The 19,610-nt window shown below is 44.6% G+C and overlaps 1 protein-coding gene across 1 annotated transcript in view; it reads right to left on the minus strand.

The window, feature by feature from the left end:
* Positions 1 to 517: 517 nt before the first annotated feature.
* TMTC1 (transmembrane O-mannosyltransferase targeting cadherins 1) overlaps positions 518 to 19,610 on the minus strand; it is a gene marked incomplete at its 5' end in the record, with an annotated part of 145,358 nt that continues 126,265 nt past the window's right edge. Inside the window, 7 exons of the mRNA XM_081878877.1 lie at positions 518 to 3,585; positions 4,692 to 4,769; positions 5,465 to 5,587; positions 6,539 to 6,676; positions 8,068 to 8,212; positions 8,633 to 8,768; positions 15,863 to 15,965. Coding sequence (XP_081735003.1) covers positions 3,451 to 3,585; positions 4,692 to 4,769; positions 5,465 to 5,587; positions 6,539 to 6,676; positions 8,068 to 8,212; positions 8,633 to 8,768; positions 15,863 to 15,965 — 858 coding nt within the window. The 3' untranslated portion in view covers positions 518 to 3,450. The remainder of the gene's footprint in view (positions 3,586 to 4,691; positions 4,770 to 5,464; positions 5,588 to 6,538; positions 6,677 to 8,067; positions 8,213 to 8,632; positions 8,769 to 15,862; positions 15,966 to 19,610) is intronic.

Raw genomic sequence — 19,610 nt, forward strand, 5'->3', positions numbered from 1 at the left:
AATATGCAGTCATGAGATTGATAAGCATTCCCCACCCCCCACCCCAGTATCAATGTCTCCGTAGAACACAGGTGGGGGTAGTGCAATAAATATTTATGGATGAAACTGACAACGCTTCTCCTGCGCTTTGGTGCAGGGAGGAGAGATGAGAATGTGAAAAACACATCCCAACTGTGTTTAATTCGAGAGAGACAGAAAAAGGTAGGCAGAGGATTAAAAATGCATGTCAACTAGAATGCATCAGTTCACAGGTGATAAAAAAAACAAACCCCAGGAAGGTTGAAAGGTGATTGTAAATCCATATTTCTCCATGGCTGTCAATCAATTTAAATGACTGATACAAGCACATTTAAAAATTGTATTCCTGTCTCCCCCCAGGCATCGCAGCAATGGGAGTAAAGTTCATGCGGATGCATGTGAAATCTGTCCAACACAAGTTGGATCAGAGCCTAGGTGCACAATCAACAAATGAGTTGTTTATTTCAATGGGGTTTGTTCAACAGAACTTCATGCTGGATTGCATCGTGTTTCCCACAATAGTTTTACTGGGAGTATCTATAATCATTGGGCTTACACGCTTTGCCAAGAGCAACAACATTTAAAGGCATGCTAAAAGAAATGCAGGTGATAAAATGGACCTTAGTCATAAGTTAACCAACTTCAGCTGCCTTGAGGCCAAAAATTAACTGCTGGAAAACTATTCCCACCCCTAAACCCCTCTAGATTTTTGCCCCACCCTGAAAGCTCAGGGTGGTACAAAGAATTTAAGCAAGCAGAGGGACATTTACCAGTAAATCTTTAAACCTAATTCTGCATCTCTTGATGCTCCATCATATCTACTCTTTTCAGAATTCTTAACTTGTGAAGTGGCTTGCTGTATTTGCCGTCACAACAACCACATGTAATAAGTAAGCACTATACACATTTCACAGATGGGGAATGGGAGCTAGCACACTTTGACTTGCCCAAGTCCATAGCAGAAGTGGGACTTGAACCCAGGTCTCCAAACTCTCAACCCACTGGGGCACACTACCTAATTATTAAGGCAACTCAGAGTAATGATATTTTTTTCAATAAAGATATTGAGGTCCACTTCCTTTGCCACTCTAGAATGCCTTGAGGCATTTAACAATTTCTGCCAAACTTTCCCAAGCTGCCCTTTTGCAGACAACAGTGATTAAGTACTGGCAACCAGCAGCCACCGAATAGTGCATATGTGGGGGGGAAGGTATTGCCCTGCCAAATGATGAGCATCTGCCATTCTCCAGATTCCTTAAAGTGTGGTAAATTATCAAACAAGGGGCGCAGAAAGTAGTTACATGCATATCACAATTAAATTATTAACTGGTAAACGGTCATCAGTATTCGTTTGACAGAAACTCTAAAACAAAACAGACACAATCCTCACTGAGGCCAATGTCTAGCAAGAGGTAGGAACAAGTTGGACTACAGCGCTTTGTGTTTTAGTAAAGCGTTTGCTGCCTGTTTCTTGGCTGGAGACTTGTTCGCAGAGCAGAGGTCTTGCTGATGGAGGGCCTCTTCACTTAACGTCATGAACCCCGTCAATGCACACGACGTCTGAGCTCTTTATCGAGCATGCGGAATCCTCATTTTAGTAGGATTTAACTTTATTCAATCAATGGAGCTAACAAGGATTGAGAAGACAAGAATCTTTAGAGCTCTGAGGCATCTGAAATATGCTCTGAAGAGGGGGTCACCAATGTGGTGCCCTTCAGACGTTGTTGGACTACAAATCCTGTCATCTCTGACCAATGGCCATACTGGGTGGGCCCGACGGGAGTTGCAGTCCAGCAAAATCTGGAGAGCACCATGTCGGCCACCCTTTATAGGCTAGAAATATTAACAACTATTCACATACATTCCCCCTCTGTGGTTGCTACCTTCTCTGGCTTCATAAAAATAAGAGCAGCATCCACAATTTTAGCTACATTCCCAGTAGTGAAATATATCACTTATGCTGCAGAGAAAAGTTAAATAAATAACGCTCAAAAATAAACACCAAATCCCTGTGAGCTTCCTTCTTCTCTACCATATTTATCTTTTATCTCATTTTTTATTCAGTGGGAGAAAGAGAATCTCCATATGGAGGTGGGCAGAATAGGCCTCAAAATCCCTTTCTTCACTCACTCCCCTCTGCCTTGTGCACAAATCAAGTCCAAAGACCATTGGAAAATGATCCCATCATCTCTGTCTTCAGCTGAGATCCAAAGAGCCACTGGTGTGTGCTTAGTGGACCTTCTAAGGCCTTCCTTCCTTCCTCCTTTGGAGGAAGTTCAGTTCATTGCCTTTGCACACAGACAGGTTCAACCCTCACCATCTCCAGGTAGGACTGGGAATGTCCCCCGTCTGAAACCATGGAGAGCTGCTACCAGTCAGTGTAGACAATACTGGGCCGACTCAGTATAAGGCAGCTTCCCATATGCTCCCAACAACCTATTGTGCCACTACCTTACAAGCTGTCCTGAAAACTCAGGAGAGCTCCTGAGGTCAGCCTCTGAGGCAAAACAAGGGTCTATGATGGGGGGGGGACCCAGTGTGCATGGGTTCAAGAGCAACTTGGGACCCTAATATCATTGATATGGGAATAAGCCATATGACGGGGGTTTTCCAGAGCTGTTTCTCTCCGTTCCCCCATCTGGCACTTTCATTCTCTACAAAAACAGCAACCACCCTGTTATTCGGATCGGAGAAAAGCAGAGCTACTAAACTTCTAACACTGTGTGAGACCTTCAGTACAAACTGCAATGAAAAAGATTTTTCATATGAGTGACTTCTTCTGGAACTGCCCTCATGATCGAAATATTCAGCTGAGAGCTAGTTGCACCCACCTCCTCTTTGGGTGATGGAGAATTGCTTTCCTCGAAATGCAACCAAAATCCCTATTGGGGCCTGGAAGGGGGCTGCTATTTCTTTACCTCTTTGGCTGCTGCCCACTATCTTCTTGGCCAATGAAGGTGCCTGGCTTTGGTAGGCCTCTATGGTAAAATATTCTTTATATCAAGACTGAATGGTGGGGGCTGCCTCCTCCGTTCCTTGCTGAATCAGGCCTCTGTTTCACTTCTCATAATCATCCCACTGCTTGATGATGATGATGATGATGATTTTTAACAAGTGAGAGACATGGACGTTATATAAGCATTTCCTACTGTCAGCACTAATGGAAAGTAGCATGAGGCAAACCCAAATATAATTCTGGATTACGACGAGCTTTGCGCCCATCCTTCAGCTCATCCAAAGAGAAGCAGGAGGACTCCCCATAGCTTTCTGGCGACTCCAGCATGATTCCCATGTGCACCCTTCTTAGTCTGGGTCACCACTGCCTCCCTGCTAGGTCCTTTCAGTTCACTTCTGTCTTGTGTGGGCTTCGGGGCTTCCACAGTTTCTGCTCATCTCCAGGAGACATTGCACTCCACTGGCTACCCCCCATTTTTATCCCCTCTCTTGAACTTCCTGCAGCCGTTTTTCCAAGCGATCCAGTTTTGCCAGATTCTCTTTCAGAAGCTTGCTGTTTGGAACCAGCTGCAAAGCTTTCTTATAATAGCCACGTGCCATGATATAGTTGCCCTGCAAAAGGAAAGGAGGAAGGAGGAAATCATAGCACCCGTTGCAAAGCTCCTGTTGCTGAAATACTATTCCTAACAGCCCTGTCCTAGTCTCACATGCCAATAGCTACAAATGTGCAGACAGAACCAGCATGGAATTGTGCAGTAGTGAAGGGATGTAGCCTAGTGGCCAAGACACCAAACTCTGTCCCTGCTTCAGATCGACAAAGTAGGAACTACGCAGACCTATGTCTCAGGCGGTTGTTGGGCATAGGAATCTGCGCTACAGAAAGCCATTGTAATTTACTCTGGGGTAAATTATGCAAGTGTAATTTCCCCCAATTCCAAACTCCTTTCAGGAGCAGGGCTGCTGTCAACTAAGCCAGCCTGAGCCTGGCAGATGGAATACAAGCCTTTAAAATAGTTCAGCTAAACACATTTTTGCCAGGTTAACTTCTGTTGAGTTTCTAGGTTCTGTGACCAAACTGAAAGGAGTTTGGAATAGGGGTAAGTCCCCCACTGCTGGCTTGTCCCCCTCCACACCACATCCTTTTTGCAGGGACTTACTCAACCCCTAGGGGACGCGGGTGGCGCTGTGGGTTAAACCACAGAGCCTAGAGCTTGCCGATCAGAAGGTCGTCGGTTCAAATCCCCGCAATGGGGTGAGCTCCCGTTGCTCTGTCCCAGCTCCTGCCAACCTAGCAGTTCGAAAGCACGTCAGAGTGCAAGTAGATAAATAGGTACCGCCCCAGCGGGAAGGTAAACAGTGTTTCCGTGCGCTGCTCTAGTTCGCCAGAAGTGGCTTGGTCATGCTGGCCACATGACCCAGAAGCTGTACGCCGGCTCCCTCGGTCAATAAAGCGAGATGAGCGCCGCAACCCCAGAGTCAGTCACGACTGGACCTAATGGTCAGGGGTCCCTTTACCTTTTTACTCAACCCCTTCTGAGCCTTACACCATCAAAATACACTCTGAATAGAATATTCTAATGTATATGCCCAAATGAGTGATTTGATGGACCTCCGACTCCTAACTTAGCCCTGCCTAATTATCTCTGAATCACTTTCTGCCCTTCTTTGTTCCTCAGCAAAGGGCCACATCCATGGGCAGAGCTTGCAAATCTTCTTACCTTGATATGCTCAATCCCCCCCATGTTCATCCAGGCTTGTGCTTGTTCCGGGTTGAAGTCTACAGCAACTTTATAGCTCTAAATTAAGATGAAAAACAAAACAAAGCCCAAATGTTGGAACAATCCTGCCCGCAGTGCGGAAATCTCAAGAGAGGCCAGTAAAGGAACGTCACTAACATGCCTTTCTGAAATCTCCTCAGAGCTACAAGTGATTTCAAAAACTGCTTCACAGTCTTATGTGCTTACAATAGGATGGTACCATTCTGTTAAGGCTCTGAAAAGCTATTTCTTGGGAGAGCAGGTGGGGGAGGCAGGGGCACAGATTGCAAACTAGAACCTCGGGAGGTTATAATGCTTGCACTGAATTGGAGGAGAGCATTATGAATCATAGAGATTTCAGAATGGAGTGTCAGCAACATTCCTCCAGAAGACTGGGTAATAAAACACGTGCTTGATCATAGGAACGAGGACACACAGTGCTGAATCTTAAACAGACCAGATATACAGGATGTCTGCCTGCATCTCTGGCTTCACCCCTTTGCCACATAAATCGAACAGCAGTTTCAGGGCACCCAACTGGGGGAGCAGGGATACAGGATTCCTAAAGTGCCTTCTTCATGGGGCACCCCATTTGCCTCATCATCCTCAGCTGTGTGGGGGCCCACTTGAATGTATGCCAATGAATCTGAAGATCTGTGTGATACATTAAATGAAACAGGTGGCTGGTGAGTTAAGACAGCCATATGGTTTTTAATTATTATTATTATATTTACCTCAAAAGCTTTGTCCAGGTGATTTTGTTCTCTTAGCTGGTTTCCTTTAGTGAAAAAGAGTTCTGATATGACTTTGGGGTCCTTTGGTTTCAGCTGTAGAGCTTTGTCTATGGCTTCAAGCGCCTGAACAAACACACAAACAATGATAAATATGGGTCATTTGAGCAGAACTCCTATAATATTTTGGTATTGATTCACAAATGTTTTTAGGTGTACACATAAACACATGTAATGTGTGAATGAGACCCATTTGTATCATACAGGTATTCTCATCACAGAACCAGAACTGGCTGTGGTTTTCTGACAAGTGTCCAGCCGGTCACAAACTTGGTTTTGCTCCTCCACAATGTGTGAAACAGATCCAAAGTCAGAGGTGAACATGGGTGAAAATGCTTTTGCAGACTTCATAATATTTTGTCAGTAGCCTGTACCTTGATGTTCCTGTCCCCTTTTAACACTGAGGAAAACATCCCTACTTCATTCTGAAAGCACCAATCTTTTTGTTATTGGACATACAACCCTTCTCTTTGCTGCAGTACTGATCAGGCAATTTGTGTAGCTACTTTTTGCCATTTTTTTCTGGCAAGAAAACTAACATTTCACCAGCAGTTGGATCCTCAGTACCACTTGCTGAAGGAAGTTGGAAAATGGAGTCTCTCCTCTACTTCTCCAGAAAAGTCTCTTCTGAGAATCAGGGGACCCTACTGGGTGAGACTGGCGGTTGATGGGAGGTTGACAGGAGAGGGTGGAATTACATCAAACTAGGCAGAGTTACTAGGCAGAGTTGAGGAGGGTCTCCTGAACATCTGGAGAGGCTTCTTGAGATTGCTGACGGAAGTAGGGGAAGGGAAAATCTCATTCCAGCAGCTTTCTTCTGCAAACAGTTCTTAGACCCAAGCTGAGATCTTAACACTCAGTGACAATACATGCACAAAGCCACATGATGTCTGGGTTGGCTTAAGGGTTATTGCTATGCATCATTATAGGACTATCTCCACCTGATGGGTGGACAAAGGCTGATCTCCTAACCAAGTGCTTTGACTGGAAGATTTCCCACCAGAACAGCATTCCTACCTTGTTGTAGTTCTCTTGCTTGCTGTAGATGGCTGACAAAAGGCGGTAGCACTCCAGGCATTCTGCCTCCTCAGTCACAATATGATTGGTCATTTGTTCCGCTTCCTTGGTTTGCCCCATCATTGCTAAAACTTGAGCCTACAAACAAACAAACAAACCCTAAAAGGTGTCCTGATTGGAGGAGCTCATATTTACAAGCATTTTGTGTCATCACAGGAGTTTATAGGATGACTTTCCAATTCTATCAGAACGCCTCACATACCGATGGCAACTAATCAAAGGCATCTCCCAAAAAGATACCTCTGACATGATCTGTCTCCCTTTTTCTCTTTTACTGAAGAAGAACAGGATATTTTAATGCTCTCATCACCACAGAGGTGTCTGTGGGGGGGATATATATATTCAAAATGTCCAGCCAACCAGATTGGCAGTTGGGTTCCTACTGAGGATATTTGGTGAGCCAACATGACAGTGATGTGGGATTGAGGAGTGGGGTGATCATTTTGTGATATTATGGCAGCGGACAAAGCTGCATTGCAACTTTTGAATAAATTTTTACTTTAATTTTTTTTAAAAATTTTTTTAAAAAGGGGGATGACTTTCCAGTGAGTGAGCATTGCAACACTGGAACCTCACTGGATAAGATGTTACCATGGAGAAAGCCACACACCTCAACTCAGGGGGTGGGCACCAGAGCTGGATGATAATAATCTGAACCCCTGGCTGGTTTATATGGGAGCAGGCCATTTTTCAAATGCTCTGGTCTTAGCCCATTTAGAACTTTAAAAAGCTAATACCAGGACTTTGAATTGAGCCCAGAAGCAAACTGGCAGCCAGTCAAGATCTCTAAGTACCAGCATTACAGTTGTCTAACTAGCTGCTGCCAGGGCATTGATAATTGTAATCAGATCACTTCTCAACATCAGCTTTGGGAAGCTTGGACTCATATAAGCCTTCCCTGTTCCTCTTCCAGCATGGCTAGAAGGAATAAATCAGAAGCTTGCATTTTTGTTAGAATGACCACAGTTTAATATTACATCCAAACCATAAGTTGTGGTTAATTTTAACTATGGTTTGTTGAAACAAGCCAACTTCTTAAGCTATAGTCTGAAGTTGCCTTGTTTCAACAAACCATAGTGACTATTAGCCACTGTCTGTGGGGTTCGAACAACACAGAAAGCTGTGCTTAACTGAAAACAGAAGTAGGAGTCTTCAAACTCTTCTTCATAGTCATGCCAGAAGAAAAGTGGGAGTGTACAAACCCAAGGCTTGGGGATGGCTCATTCTCATAATTCAAAACCATGGTTCAGTGGTACATCTAAACAGTCCACTTCCTCTCCCAGACCTACAGTAACTGCAAGTGGAAGCAACTGCAAAGCTGAAATCCACTGACCTTCACAGAGTCAGGAGTAGAGGAACTGCTCCTTTGACATGGAAGGACAGTTGCCCTTGCTATGATTCCAATGGTCAGTATGATATAACTCCCCCTCCTCTGCCACACACACACACACACACACACACACACTCACCAGAGCCAGCCGAGTCTCCTTGTTGGATGGTTGAAGTGCTGCAGCTTCCCTGTACACCTTTAAGGCGTCTTCATATCTCCCTGTGTTATAATACAGAGCTCCAAGAGGAGACAAGATTTCAGCCTTCCGTGCTACTTTCAGTGCCCTAAATGTTGGCAACCAAAAAGAGGGGAGCAGTGGAAACAAGGAAGCAAATAGCATGGATTGAAATGTGCCTGCTGTTAGGCTCCAAAACAAATACACAAGCAGTTATATAGGATGCTGCCTTCTATCATCATGATTGCTACTCCCCTTGCCTATTGATGCCTTTCTTGTGGCTTTACTTCCATGGCAACAACTACATTATTCTGCATTTCAGGAAATAACCCAAACTACTACAGTTGCAATAAATGGCATGAGCAAAGTGCATTATGAAGTTATTACTTACATCATTTGTTCAGAAAATTGGCATTTACATTTTCCTTTGTACATATCTGGGATTTCTTACAAATAGATGCCTTGAGCCCCAAAAAAGGAATTTGACACTATAAAGTGGCACACACATCCCCATCCTGCCTTGCCTTACCGTTTGTACCAAGTTTCAGCATCTTTGTTCTGCCCCAAGGAGCGGTACAGCCTGCCAAGGTTCACCATGGCCACATGATGACTGGGGCTAAGCTGAATGGCCTTCTGGTAGTGGGAAACTGCAGTCTCTGGAGATCCTAGGAAATAAAGAAGGTTTGGTTATGGCTTCTCTTTACATATCCTGCAAAGCTATTATGGGTTCTGTTTGTGCTCATGTATTTGGGAATACATATGAAAACCAACCACACCTTCAAGAAGAGTCTGAAAAACTGTGTTCTTCAACCCTAGGTCACCTGAATATCTTGCATTATTTGTTTAATGTTTTAAACCCACCTTTCCTCCAAGGCAACCAGGATGCCACACATAGCAAGGGAATATGAGACAGTGGGCAGGGAGCTGAAGAGCTGCGTGGAGAACATGGAGAAATGCTATTGGGTGACAGAGAAAAGGTGGAACTACTCAACACCTACTCTGCCTCTGTCTTCACCCAAAAGGAAAGTGATGCCCATCCTGGTGATAATAGAATAAATGATGTAAGGAAAAAGCTGAAGCCCAAGATAGGAAAAGAGGTAGTAAGGGAACATCTAGCTACTTTAAATGAATTCAAATCTCCAGGGCCTGATGAGCTGCATCCAAGGGTACTAAAGGAGCTTCCGGGTGTTATTTCACAGCCTTGGTCTATTATCTTTGAGAATTCTTGGAGAACAGGTGAGGTCCCTACAGACTGGAGGTGGGCAAATGTTGTCTCCATCTTCAAAAAGATGAAAAAGGAAGACCCAGGTAATTACCGACCAGTGAGCTTGACATCAATACCAGGGAAGGTCCTAGAACAGATAATTCAACAGTTGGTCTGTGAGCATTTAGAAAAGGATGCTGTGATTACTAAGATCCAGCATGGGTTTCTCAAAAATAAATCACGCCAGACCAATCTGATTTCTTTTTTTGATGGAATTACAGTGGTGCCCCGCAAGACGAATGCCTCGCAAGACGGAAAACTCGCTAGACGAAAGAGTTTTCCGTTTTGGAGGTGCTTTGCAAAACGAATTTCCTATGGGCTTGCTTCGCAAGACGAAAATGTCTTGCGAGTTCCTGCGGGTTTCCCCCCCTTCCCCCCCCTTTTTCTAAGCCGATAAGCCGATAAGTCGCTAAAAGCCGCTAAAAGCCGCTAAACCGCTAATAGCGCTAATCCGCTAAGCCGTCAATGGGCTTGCTTCGCAAGACGAAAATACCGCTAGACGAAGAGACTCGCGGAACGCATTCTTTTCGTCTTGCGAGGCACCACTGTACAAACTTGGTGGATCAGGGAAATGCTATGGACATAGTGTATCCTGATTTCAGTAAGGCATTTGACAAAGTCCCCCATGAGGAAGCTGGTAAAATGTGGGTTGAACGAGGTATCTGTTAGGTGGATTTGTAGCTGGTTGACTGACCAAACCCAAAGAGTATTCATATACAAAGATTCTCCAAATACACACAAACATATTTATCCTCACAACAACTATGTGAGAGGTTAGGCGGAGAGATGCGGATTAGTCCAAGGTTACCCAACTTAAGAACCTTCAGAAAAGCCTGCTGGAGAAGGCCAATAGCCCAGCACCCCACTCTCAAGTGGCCAACCAGATGCCTATGGGAAACCAGCCAACACAACATGAGCACAAGAGCCCTCTCCCCTCCTGTGGCTTCCAGCAACTGGTATTCGGAAGCATTGCTGCCCCCAACCATGGAGGTAGGCCATAGCCTTCATGGCTAGTAGCCACTGATAGCCCTCTCCTCCATGAAAAGAGAAGAGCTGTCATAGAAGAGTGGGAATTTGTACCTGAGACTTAAGTGCAGCATCCCTAATCACTACACCACACAGGCCAGCCTAACTGACCCCATAGGGCTAATGTGTGTGTGTGTGGGGGGGGAAATGCATTGTTCATGGAAGTTAGTGGGGGTGGAGATTACTTGCTCAAGGTTACCATCTGCACTTGGCAGAGGTGGTCTTTATTTATGATGTAAATAAAAGTATAACCTGCTCCTCTAACGATGCTAAAAGAAGCTTGCAAGAAAAGCTTTTTTTCTTAAAGACACTAACATTTTTTTTAAAGACACTAACATTAAATAGGAAAAAACAAAACAGCACAGTTACAGGTATTTTATTCCTTCTATCAATAAATAGATTGGTTTGGTCTAAAGTGTCCTTTCGTGGCAAAACCTAAGACTGTATTTCTGCATCGCCACAAGATGGAGCTGCTTGACTGTATTTTTCATGGACAGACGTGACAGATGAAATTTTGGAGAAATCCATTACAGCAGAGAAGAAGAGAGCAAGAGAGCGCTCAAGCTGTGTGTAAACTGATTAAGTAGTATCATTCATCAGTGTCTTATGCTTAAAAAAAAGCCAACAACCGATGTGTTGATGTTAATTTCATCCTGCAGAAAAGTTACAGATTGCTAGCCTTGGGAAGCAAACAGCTATTTAAGATAAATTTTGTAAATGAATCTACTGCCTGTCACATGGAAACATCTTCCACAGCAGTATGCATACGTAATCTGCATGTGAAATGCAAATAAATACGTCAAGGTTAAAAATAACCAATGTTTAAGAATTGTAAAATAAAAGGGGGGGGGGCGCCTCTTGTTAATTTCACTTTATTTGAAACTTTCAGTCATGCCCTCAAGGCCAAAGCATATTTACAGTGATTCAAGACCCTTCAGCTGTTTTATTCACGGCAAACTCCCATCTCTCACAGCAATAGAATCACAGAATTGTAAAGTTGGAAGGGACCCCGAAGGACCATCTAATCTAGTGTTTCCCAAACTCGAGTCTCCAGCTGTTGTTGGACCACAACTCCCATCATACCTGACTGCTGGTCCTGCTAGCTAGGGATGATGGGAGTTGTAGTCTAAGAACAACTGGAGACTCAAGTTTGGGAAACACTGATCTAGTCCAACACTCTGCTGCACAAGAATATGCAGCTGTCCCATATGGGTATGAAATCTCAACCTTGGCGTTATCAGCACTACACTCTAATCAAGTGAGCTACCCAGGCTAATCTAGACGACTGTACAGTGGTGCCTCGCAAGACGAAATTAATCCGTTCCGTGAGGCTCTTCGTATAGTGGTCTTTTTGTCTTGCGAAGCAAGCCCATTGACAGCTTAGCGGATTAGCGCTATTAGCGGTTTAGTGGCTTTTAGCGGATCAGCTGATAAGCGGCTTAGGGCTTAGGAAAAGGGGGGGGGAGGGAAAAAACCCAGCAGGAATTCGCAAGTCATTTTCGTCTTGCGAAGCAAGCCCATAGGGAAATTCGTTTTGCGAAGCGCCTCCAAAACGGAAAACCCTTTCGTCTAGCGGGTTTTCCGTCTTGCGAGGCGTTCGTCTTGTGGGGCACCACTGTAATGAACTCTTACCTTGGACTCCCCTTTGTGCTTACCTTCAATGCTAGTCCTGTAGAGAGCAGACCTACTGAAATTAATTATCTTAAGTTAGTCATGTTCATTAACATCAATGGGTCTACTCTGAGTAGGGGTAGCACTGAATACCACTCTGAAGCTGCAATGGTTACAGAACAGTGTCCTGCCTCTTGGCAACAGTGCTAGGAAGAAATGCCATCTGTGCCTCTTGTACCTGTGTTGGTGTTCTATAGCTTTCAGGATATGAACTGTGGTTCTGGTTTTGATTATAAACCTCTAAATGTCTTAGCCCAGAGGTTTTCATCCTTTTTGAGCCCACAGCTCCCTTGACCAACTACATTCTTTCTGTGGCACCCCTGTGGGGCTGAGGAGCCCAATTATGTCACCCTTTGCCTGCGGAGCCAGCAGCCCCTCACCCCTTTCCAAGCACTCTCCCTTGTGGAGTGCTCCCTCAGCCTCCTCTCTTATCCCCTCTCCTTGGGACTTCTCTGGGAAGCCGCCACTGCCGCCCCTAGTCTCTGAGCTGCCCCCTCCCCAAAGAGAGGTGCTTCTTCACATTGCCCCACAGGGGCCTGGGAAGCACCTCCTGGATAGCCCCAGAGGCACCATTCGCCTGGGAAGCTTGTAGCCAGGGCTGCTGCAACAATCAGTTGTGCAAGCCTTTGGGAGGCAGAGACACGAGAGGGAATCAGAAGAAGGAGGGAAGGAAAGAGGGACAGAGGCCAGTGTTGCCCACGGCACCCCTGACTATCATTCAAGGCACCCCAGGTGCAAGCCACTTCGACTTTACTTATTTTATTTTTATTTATTCATTGTGCTTATATTCCACCTTTATCTCAAAGGAGCTCAAAGTGGAGTATATGGTTATCCCCCCTCATTTAATCACAACAACCCTGCAAGGTAGGGTCAGGCTGTTTGTTCCGATTCTGCATTAAAGAGTGGCCTTACCTGGGGGAAAGCTAAGGGGCAAACCAAAACAAACAAAAGCATTTGGACACTGACCGGGAAATGCCAAGAAATGCAGAGCAAAGTTAAGTGTGGACTCATCAAGAGTATCTCTTATACAATCTACCTGAATACTGAATCCATGTAACAAGAGGAATGTACAAAAAGAATTACCAAGTGTTTTGAGTTCAAGGAGCAAGTTAAACCTGAGCAGATTCTGAAAGCAAATTAAAATGTTCCTGGCTGAGCCACAGTTAAGCTAGTTAAAGCTTCATATTATTGTAAGCATTTTATCCCAATGCCTTAACTTGCGGTTTCGGAAGAGTCGGGGTTGACAGTGACAGGCCTCTCCGTCACCTCCGCTGGCAGGAAAGCTCAGATGGCAACAGAAAGATTTGTCACAATCCCCAGCACTTTTAATTGCTGTGCTTTCCCCCTGTGCTGTCAAAAGCGTCTTTGGGGAGCGTGGGAGCAAGGAGATATATGACAGTATGAGGGCAAAATTGAGTGAGAGACATATTCCTCAAACCGTCCGTGTGTTTCTTATGCCTCTGACTCTGGAGACGATGCTAATAATCACAGTCCGTGAAAGGAATAAAAACGGCCCCTTTTATCACCTATCCAGGCTTCTTGAGGCAAGGCTGAGCATTCAACGGGCTTTTCAGAAAACTACTTTTTATTTTTCTAAATTTAAAGCGCTGAGATTCTCTACCCTGACCTCATCCAAGACCTTTGCAGAAGAGAAGAGACTTGCAGCCTAAGGAGCAGGTGCCTGCCCTCTCAGGCAGAATGCAGATCAAGGCAAAGAGGAAGAATTTCTCCCACCACAGAAAAGCAACTCTGGCACTGCTTGGTGTCCAGGGGCTATTCTGAGGCTACAATAAACTGCTTAAGAGGAGGAGAATGGAACGAACCCCAACAAAGTAGGGATATTAAAAATACATATATAGAAAACATCTATACTACATTTCTGCCTAGCAAAAAAATAGAAGACAGCTCATTTCATTGAGGTTAGGTTTCAGAATGGCTGAATTATTATTTTTTATTTAACACAATAAGAGTAGAAGACAGAGAAGGCGGTATTATTCCAAAGTGTATGTGTGCCAGGATGAATCTGGGGAGGTTTTGGATCTGCTAGATCTAAAGTTCTCCTACTCCAATAAATCCTACCCCCAAAACCCACCTAGGAATAGGTTTGAGGGTGGGGAAGTACAGCAGCATTAAGGCTGGCATATTTCTTTTCCCTCTGGCTACCCTATCACTAGCATATTCTCTGGTTGGTGGAAAACTGGCTGGACTCAAGATTTGATAGTTCTTCCACCACAGGGTGCCTGTCACCACAATACAAAGGCAACAGGATCACCAAAATTTACTTTTCCTGCTGTGGCTTTCAGAAGTGTTAATATGCACCTTCTCCCTTATTTTATCTCTGAGAAATGCTTGCTGCAGCAGTTAGAAGCCCAGATAGTTATGTAACCTTCCCTGTCAACAGCTCAGCCAATTGTCTGAAGTCTGTTTTGGAATGGGCAACCTGAGAGCCAAAAGCAGTGGTTTACTTTCTTGGTCCACTATTCAAATTCAAGTCAATGTATGACGTGCCATTTGCAGTGACTACTTCTATTATGTTTGTGCCAAGGAGGGAACCAAAGCTACAGAAGCTGGATCTGAAAGACTCCGCATTCTGCCACGAGTCCTTTGCTGAGAAATCCTTTTCCAAGTCACAGCATTTGTGTTTGCACAAAACAAGTCCACTGCAAAGCCTGGTTTTCTTCTGTAGCAGCTGTATTCTTCCTCTAGGAGCTGATGTGCAATTCTGAGCCACCACTGAGCTGCAGCAGGAAAGCCTGGGAAGTGGCCAAAGCATACATGGTTTCAAAGAGGTCATAATGCATCACCATCAGGATATGGCAGGCAACCCTTTGGTGCCCAGACAGAAAGCAGGACAACACTCTGCTGGCTTGAAAAGACAAGCATGTACCAAGAAGGTTGCCAGCTGGACATGACTGCTAATTGCAAACCCTTCCAAGCGCATTTCCAATGACCACCCAATGTGGATGCTGACTCATTAATTTATTCATTTGCAGTGTGATCCTATACACGCCGATCAGAAATATGCCCCCACTGAGTTCAATGGAACTTACTCTCGGGAAAGTGTGCATGTGATTGCTTGGCTGGGCATAAGCCCTCTTGAACTCAATGGTGCTTTGTTCTAAAAGACATGCACAGGTTTACACTGTCAGTTACCTAGGGTTTTAAGGACCCTAATTTCTAGTGCTCACGGCACACCTGCCCTGATAACCAGCTATGCATCTTTCTGCAGGTGGGAGGGACTATGCTAACACACACCATTGTTAAGGTTGGAGGGTGGGGTGTAGGATTGTACTGTTACAATTCTTCTCCTTTCATTATGCTTGGCCTCATTTACCCTCCCTGACATTTAATCTCTCTGGTTGTGGTGAACCATGTGGGTTCATTTACAAATGTCCGTGACATCACCAAGTCACATGTAACACTGCAACATCATAGACAAAACCGGACTGGTCACTGCAGTTAATCAGCGGGAGGTGAGGGCAGATGAGGGCAAGAGGGAAAAGAAGGAAAATGCAGAAAAGGAGCAGCAGCTGACGGGGGACCAAAAGGCTGCTGAACAATTTTGAAGTAATTCGGGTATGGTTGCAGCAGGTATCAAAACTGCCAAAAATGGGAATAACTTTTCAACACATATGAAAGTTAACTAAAGACAAATTGAGACGTTTTGGTTCATTTTCACAGATGGCAACAAGAATGGGCATATTTGCTTTCGGGCACTTTGAATTACACAGATTAAGCTAATTGCCCTCTTGGTTCAACCAGAATATATCTAATAACCCCAGTGCAGTATGTACTTACCTGTGTCTACTAAGAAAACCCCATAGTTATTGTGCAGATCGGAGCTCTCAGGACAGTTCTCTATTCCAGCCCGGTACACTTCCTCTGCTTCTTTTAATTGGTCCTTAACACAAAAAGAGTTAGCAAATGTGGTTACCCAGAGGGCTGTCAGCCTCGCTACTCATGGCTACTTGTCCATTTCTTTCATGGAAATGCTTATGGGCTTATTGGGGAAGGGTTCAGGATATTTCCTTCTGAATGCATAGGAGACTGCTTGAGAATGTTATGCAAGCCGTTCTGAGCTCCTTGGAGAAAGAGCAGGGTTGCCATATAAGAGACTGAAGTACATTAATAGCACTGATGGAAACATAATGTTCCCATGAGAACAGAAGCTCCTGTGATATGCTTGAAGGGTGAGCATGATGCTGCCGCTGCTCCAGATAGGCTCAAGAACAGAGGGAAACGCTTTCTGCTTGCACGGCAGCTGTGCCTGCACTTCAAAGAACAGTGCGCTGTGAGGCATAACGCTGAATCATATCCATGAAAGGGTCTGCACTCATCGGGGTCAAGAAGTAGGCAGGCAGGTGCTGTGTGAGATATCATCATCACACAAGGTGATCTTGAGAATAATCTGAGGCCACAGGAGAGTTTTACACAGCTAACCTGCATATATTCTAGATAGGGGCATATGATGTGCTAAAATCTTTTGTATTTAATTGTGCTCAGATTTTTGAATCTGAATTATGCAAACTGAACATATCTGTACATTTAAGGATTTTACAGCATTTATTCTCCTTCTGTTAATCTTCAGGAGGGACAAAAGCTTTGGGGGCTGCTAGGTCCTAACAAGGCACAAAGGTCTTCAGGAAACAAGGAAAATTGGCTGTTGGTGTAAGTGTACCACTCTGGAGTTTTGGCAGAAAATTATTATTCATTTCACAATCCATGAAAACTCGGCAGAATGGAACTGGGTGGGTTCACTCATCCCAAGCAAATATATTTGTTTTATTTAAAAGCATTTACATGCAGCTTAGTATTTCAGTGTACAGTTTACAGTTTAAACAATATACAATTAAAACAAAAATGCAACTAAAACAGCAATAGAAAAACACATAAAAGCATATAGAGGCATTGCAGACATGTCAAACAGGGTCCAGTCTTACAGGCCAGGGAAAGCCTGGACAAAAAGGCAAGTCTTCTCAAGATAGTTTTCTAAGTTGCTCATCAGAGAAGGACCCAGACATAGATCAAAACGTTCCTGGTTTAGGCCCCAGATACTGGTGTTGGCTACAACATGTTTCCTAATTTCCAGTGCGGAAGCTGCATTGGCCTCTTGCAGCTGTTTCCTGCACGCTTTTTGTTACGTTCCTCCCCATCAGGAATTTTTAAAGCACCCACACCTCACAGCTCTTGTGGCCCTTTAAAATGCACTACATGAGCCTTCCATCTTTGCTTTGCCATGGTTGCAGCAGGGAAGCTTGAGATGCCACAGCTCCGAGCCCCTGCTTTGCAAGCAGAAGGTCCCAGGTTCAATCCCTGGCATCTCCAGTTAAAGGACCAGCTATCAAGTTGTGGGTGAGTCCTATAGTTGGGACTCTGGCCGCAGGAGACAATACTGGGCTAGATGGATAACAGCTGGAAGGCAGTGTCCAATGCCCCTTTGACTCCAGAAGGTGTTTTCTGCAAAAAAATCTGCATGAACTGCAAACAATGAAGTCCCCAAGTCTCCACCACCCCCATTTACGTTGCCTGAATCATAATATTGTAGTTTTCAGGCCTCAATAATACAATATGCTTCTGAAGGAGGATTCCTGCCTAAGGCATCCATTTTGGCTTCATTAAAAAGCAAAGCAAAACCTCATTTGATTCTAGATCAGGGGTCAGCAACCTTTTTCAGCCGTGGGCTGGTCCACCGTCCCTCAGACCATATGGTGGGCCGGACTATATTTTGTAGGGAAAAAATGAACGAATTCCTATGCCCCACAAATAACCCAGAGATGCATTTTAAATAAAAGCACACATTCTACTCATGTAAAAACACCAGGTAGGCCCCACAAATAACCCAGAGATGCATTTTAAATAAAAGCACACATTCTACTCATGTAAAAACACCAGGCAGGCCCCACAAATAACCCAGAGATGCGTTTTAAATAAAAGCACACATTCTACTCATGTAAAAACACGCTGATTCCCGGACCACCCGTGGGCTGGATTGAGAATGCGATTGGGCCGCATCCGGCCCGCAGGCCTTAGGTTGCCTACCCCTGTTCTAGATCAACCAGAGACACAAGGTCAGCTGCCTAATGCCAGTATACAACCAAATCAAGCACTGCCTTCTGAACTTTTGATGTCTTAAGCATTCCAATGAGAACAAGTTTCGTTGGGTTGGGGGACCCAGAAGAGAAACAGAATTGTAGAGTTGGAAAGGACAATAATCATTTGGTCCAATGCAGGAGTCTTTTGCCCAACGCAGAGCTTGAACCCACAACCCTGAGATTAAAAAACTCCTGCTGAATAGCTCAGTTGGCTTGAGTTTGGTGCTGATAATGCCAAGGTTGCAGGTTCGATCCCCGTAAGGGGGAGCTGCATATTCCTGCATTGCAGGGGATTGGACTAAATGATCCTCAGAGGGTGAGACTAAAGAAAATATAAAACTTTTTGGAAGAAGTGCTAGATTATATTTGAATGTGTGGACATGAGATTGTAAACAAGTTGATAATTTGTTTGGAAAAAACTTTTAACGATGTAAATGGGAGCGGGAGACGCGAGGGAGTCCAAAGAAGTTATGAAATTATGTCTGTGATAGAAGTAAGATTGTTTATTATTTGTGCATTTATATTTAAAAACTTTAATAAATATTTATAAAAAAAAAAAAAATAAATGATCCTCAGAGGCTCTTCCAACTCTTCTATGCTATCTCTGAGCTATCACTATAATGCTTTGAATTCCACAAGCATCACAGAGAAGCGGCTTTTCTTAAAGGTACAGAATCTTCAAAAGCAGCGAAATGCTCGCAGTTAAGTTTGGGGCTCACTACAACACTGGCTTGTGTAATCGTCCTCCCTTTGCAAGTCTGCTCTCATTTGAAAATCACCTTTCGAGGGGAGGACAGGGTAATTACGCTGACTTACAGCCCAACTCCCTTGAGCATGGAACATTAATCTTAAGTGCCCCTTTTTACAACTACTGGAGCAAAGGAACGTCAAGGCTCATTTTAGATTCTTACATTGCAAGGGGAAACGTGCCGTGCAGGATCAACTGAATCAATCAGAAAGCTCCCTCCTCCTCCCTTTCCCAGATTATAATAAAAATAAATCCAGAACCCACAATTAATCAGTCTGCTTACTTCATAGTAGCTGCAGAGAGTGTGACTTCTACCGCTTGACCTGATCCTCCTGTTAGTCTGGCAGCGTGGGAGCGCTAGTAGCGCTGCTGCTTCGTGCGCCCCCAGGTAACTTGCCAAGCCCCACACCACGCAGAAGGAGCCTTTGCTGCAGCTCCTGTGCACTCCCAAAACTAATTCAGGGATGGCATTAGCAATAGGGAGGAGTCAGAGCTGCACATGTTGCTAGAGTGCAGCCTCCCCAAACCTGGTTCCCTCCTGGACTACAACTCCCATCAGCCCCAGCCAGCATGGCCAATGGTCAGGGATGGTGGGAGCTGCAGTGTAAAAAAAATATCTGGAGGGCACCACGTTGGGGAATGTTACCATGGTGGAAGGAGAAGAAGTGCATCAGTGATTCCCATCCCAGTGGGTAGTAAAAGCATC

The sequence above is a fragment of the Podarcis erhardii genome (assembly GCF_964252035.2).
Source record: "Podarcis erhardii genome assembly, chromosome: 10".
NCBI classification, from domain to species: Eukaryota; Metazoa; Chordata; class Lepidosauria; order Squamata; family Lacertidae; genus Podarcis; species Podarcis erhardii.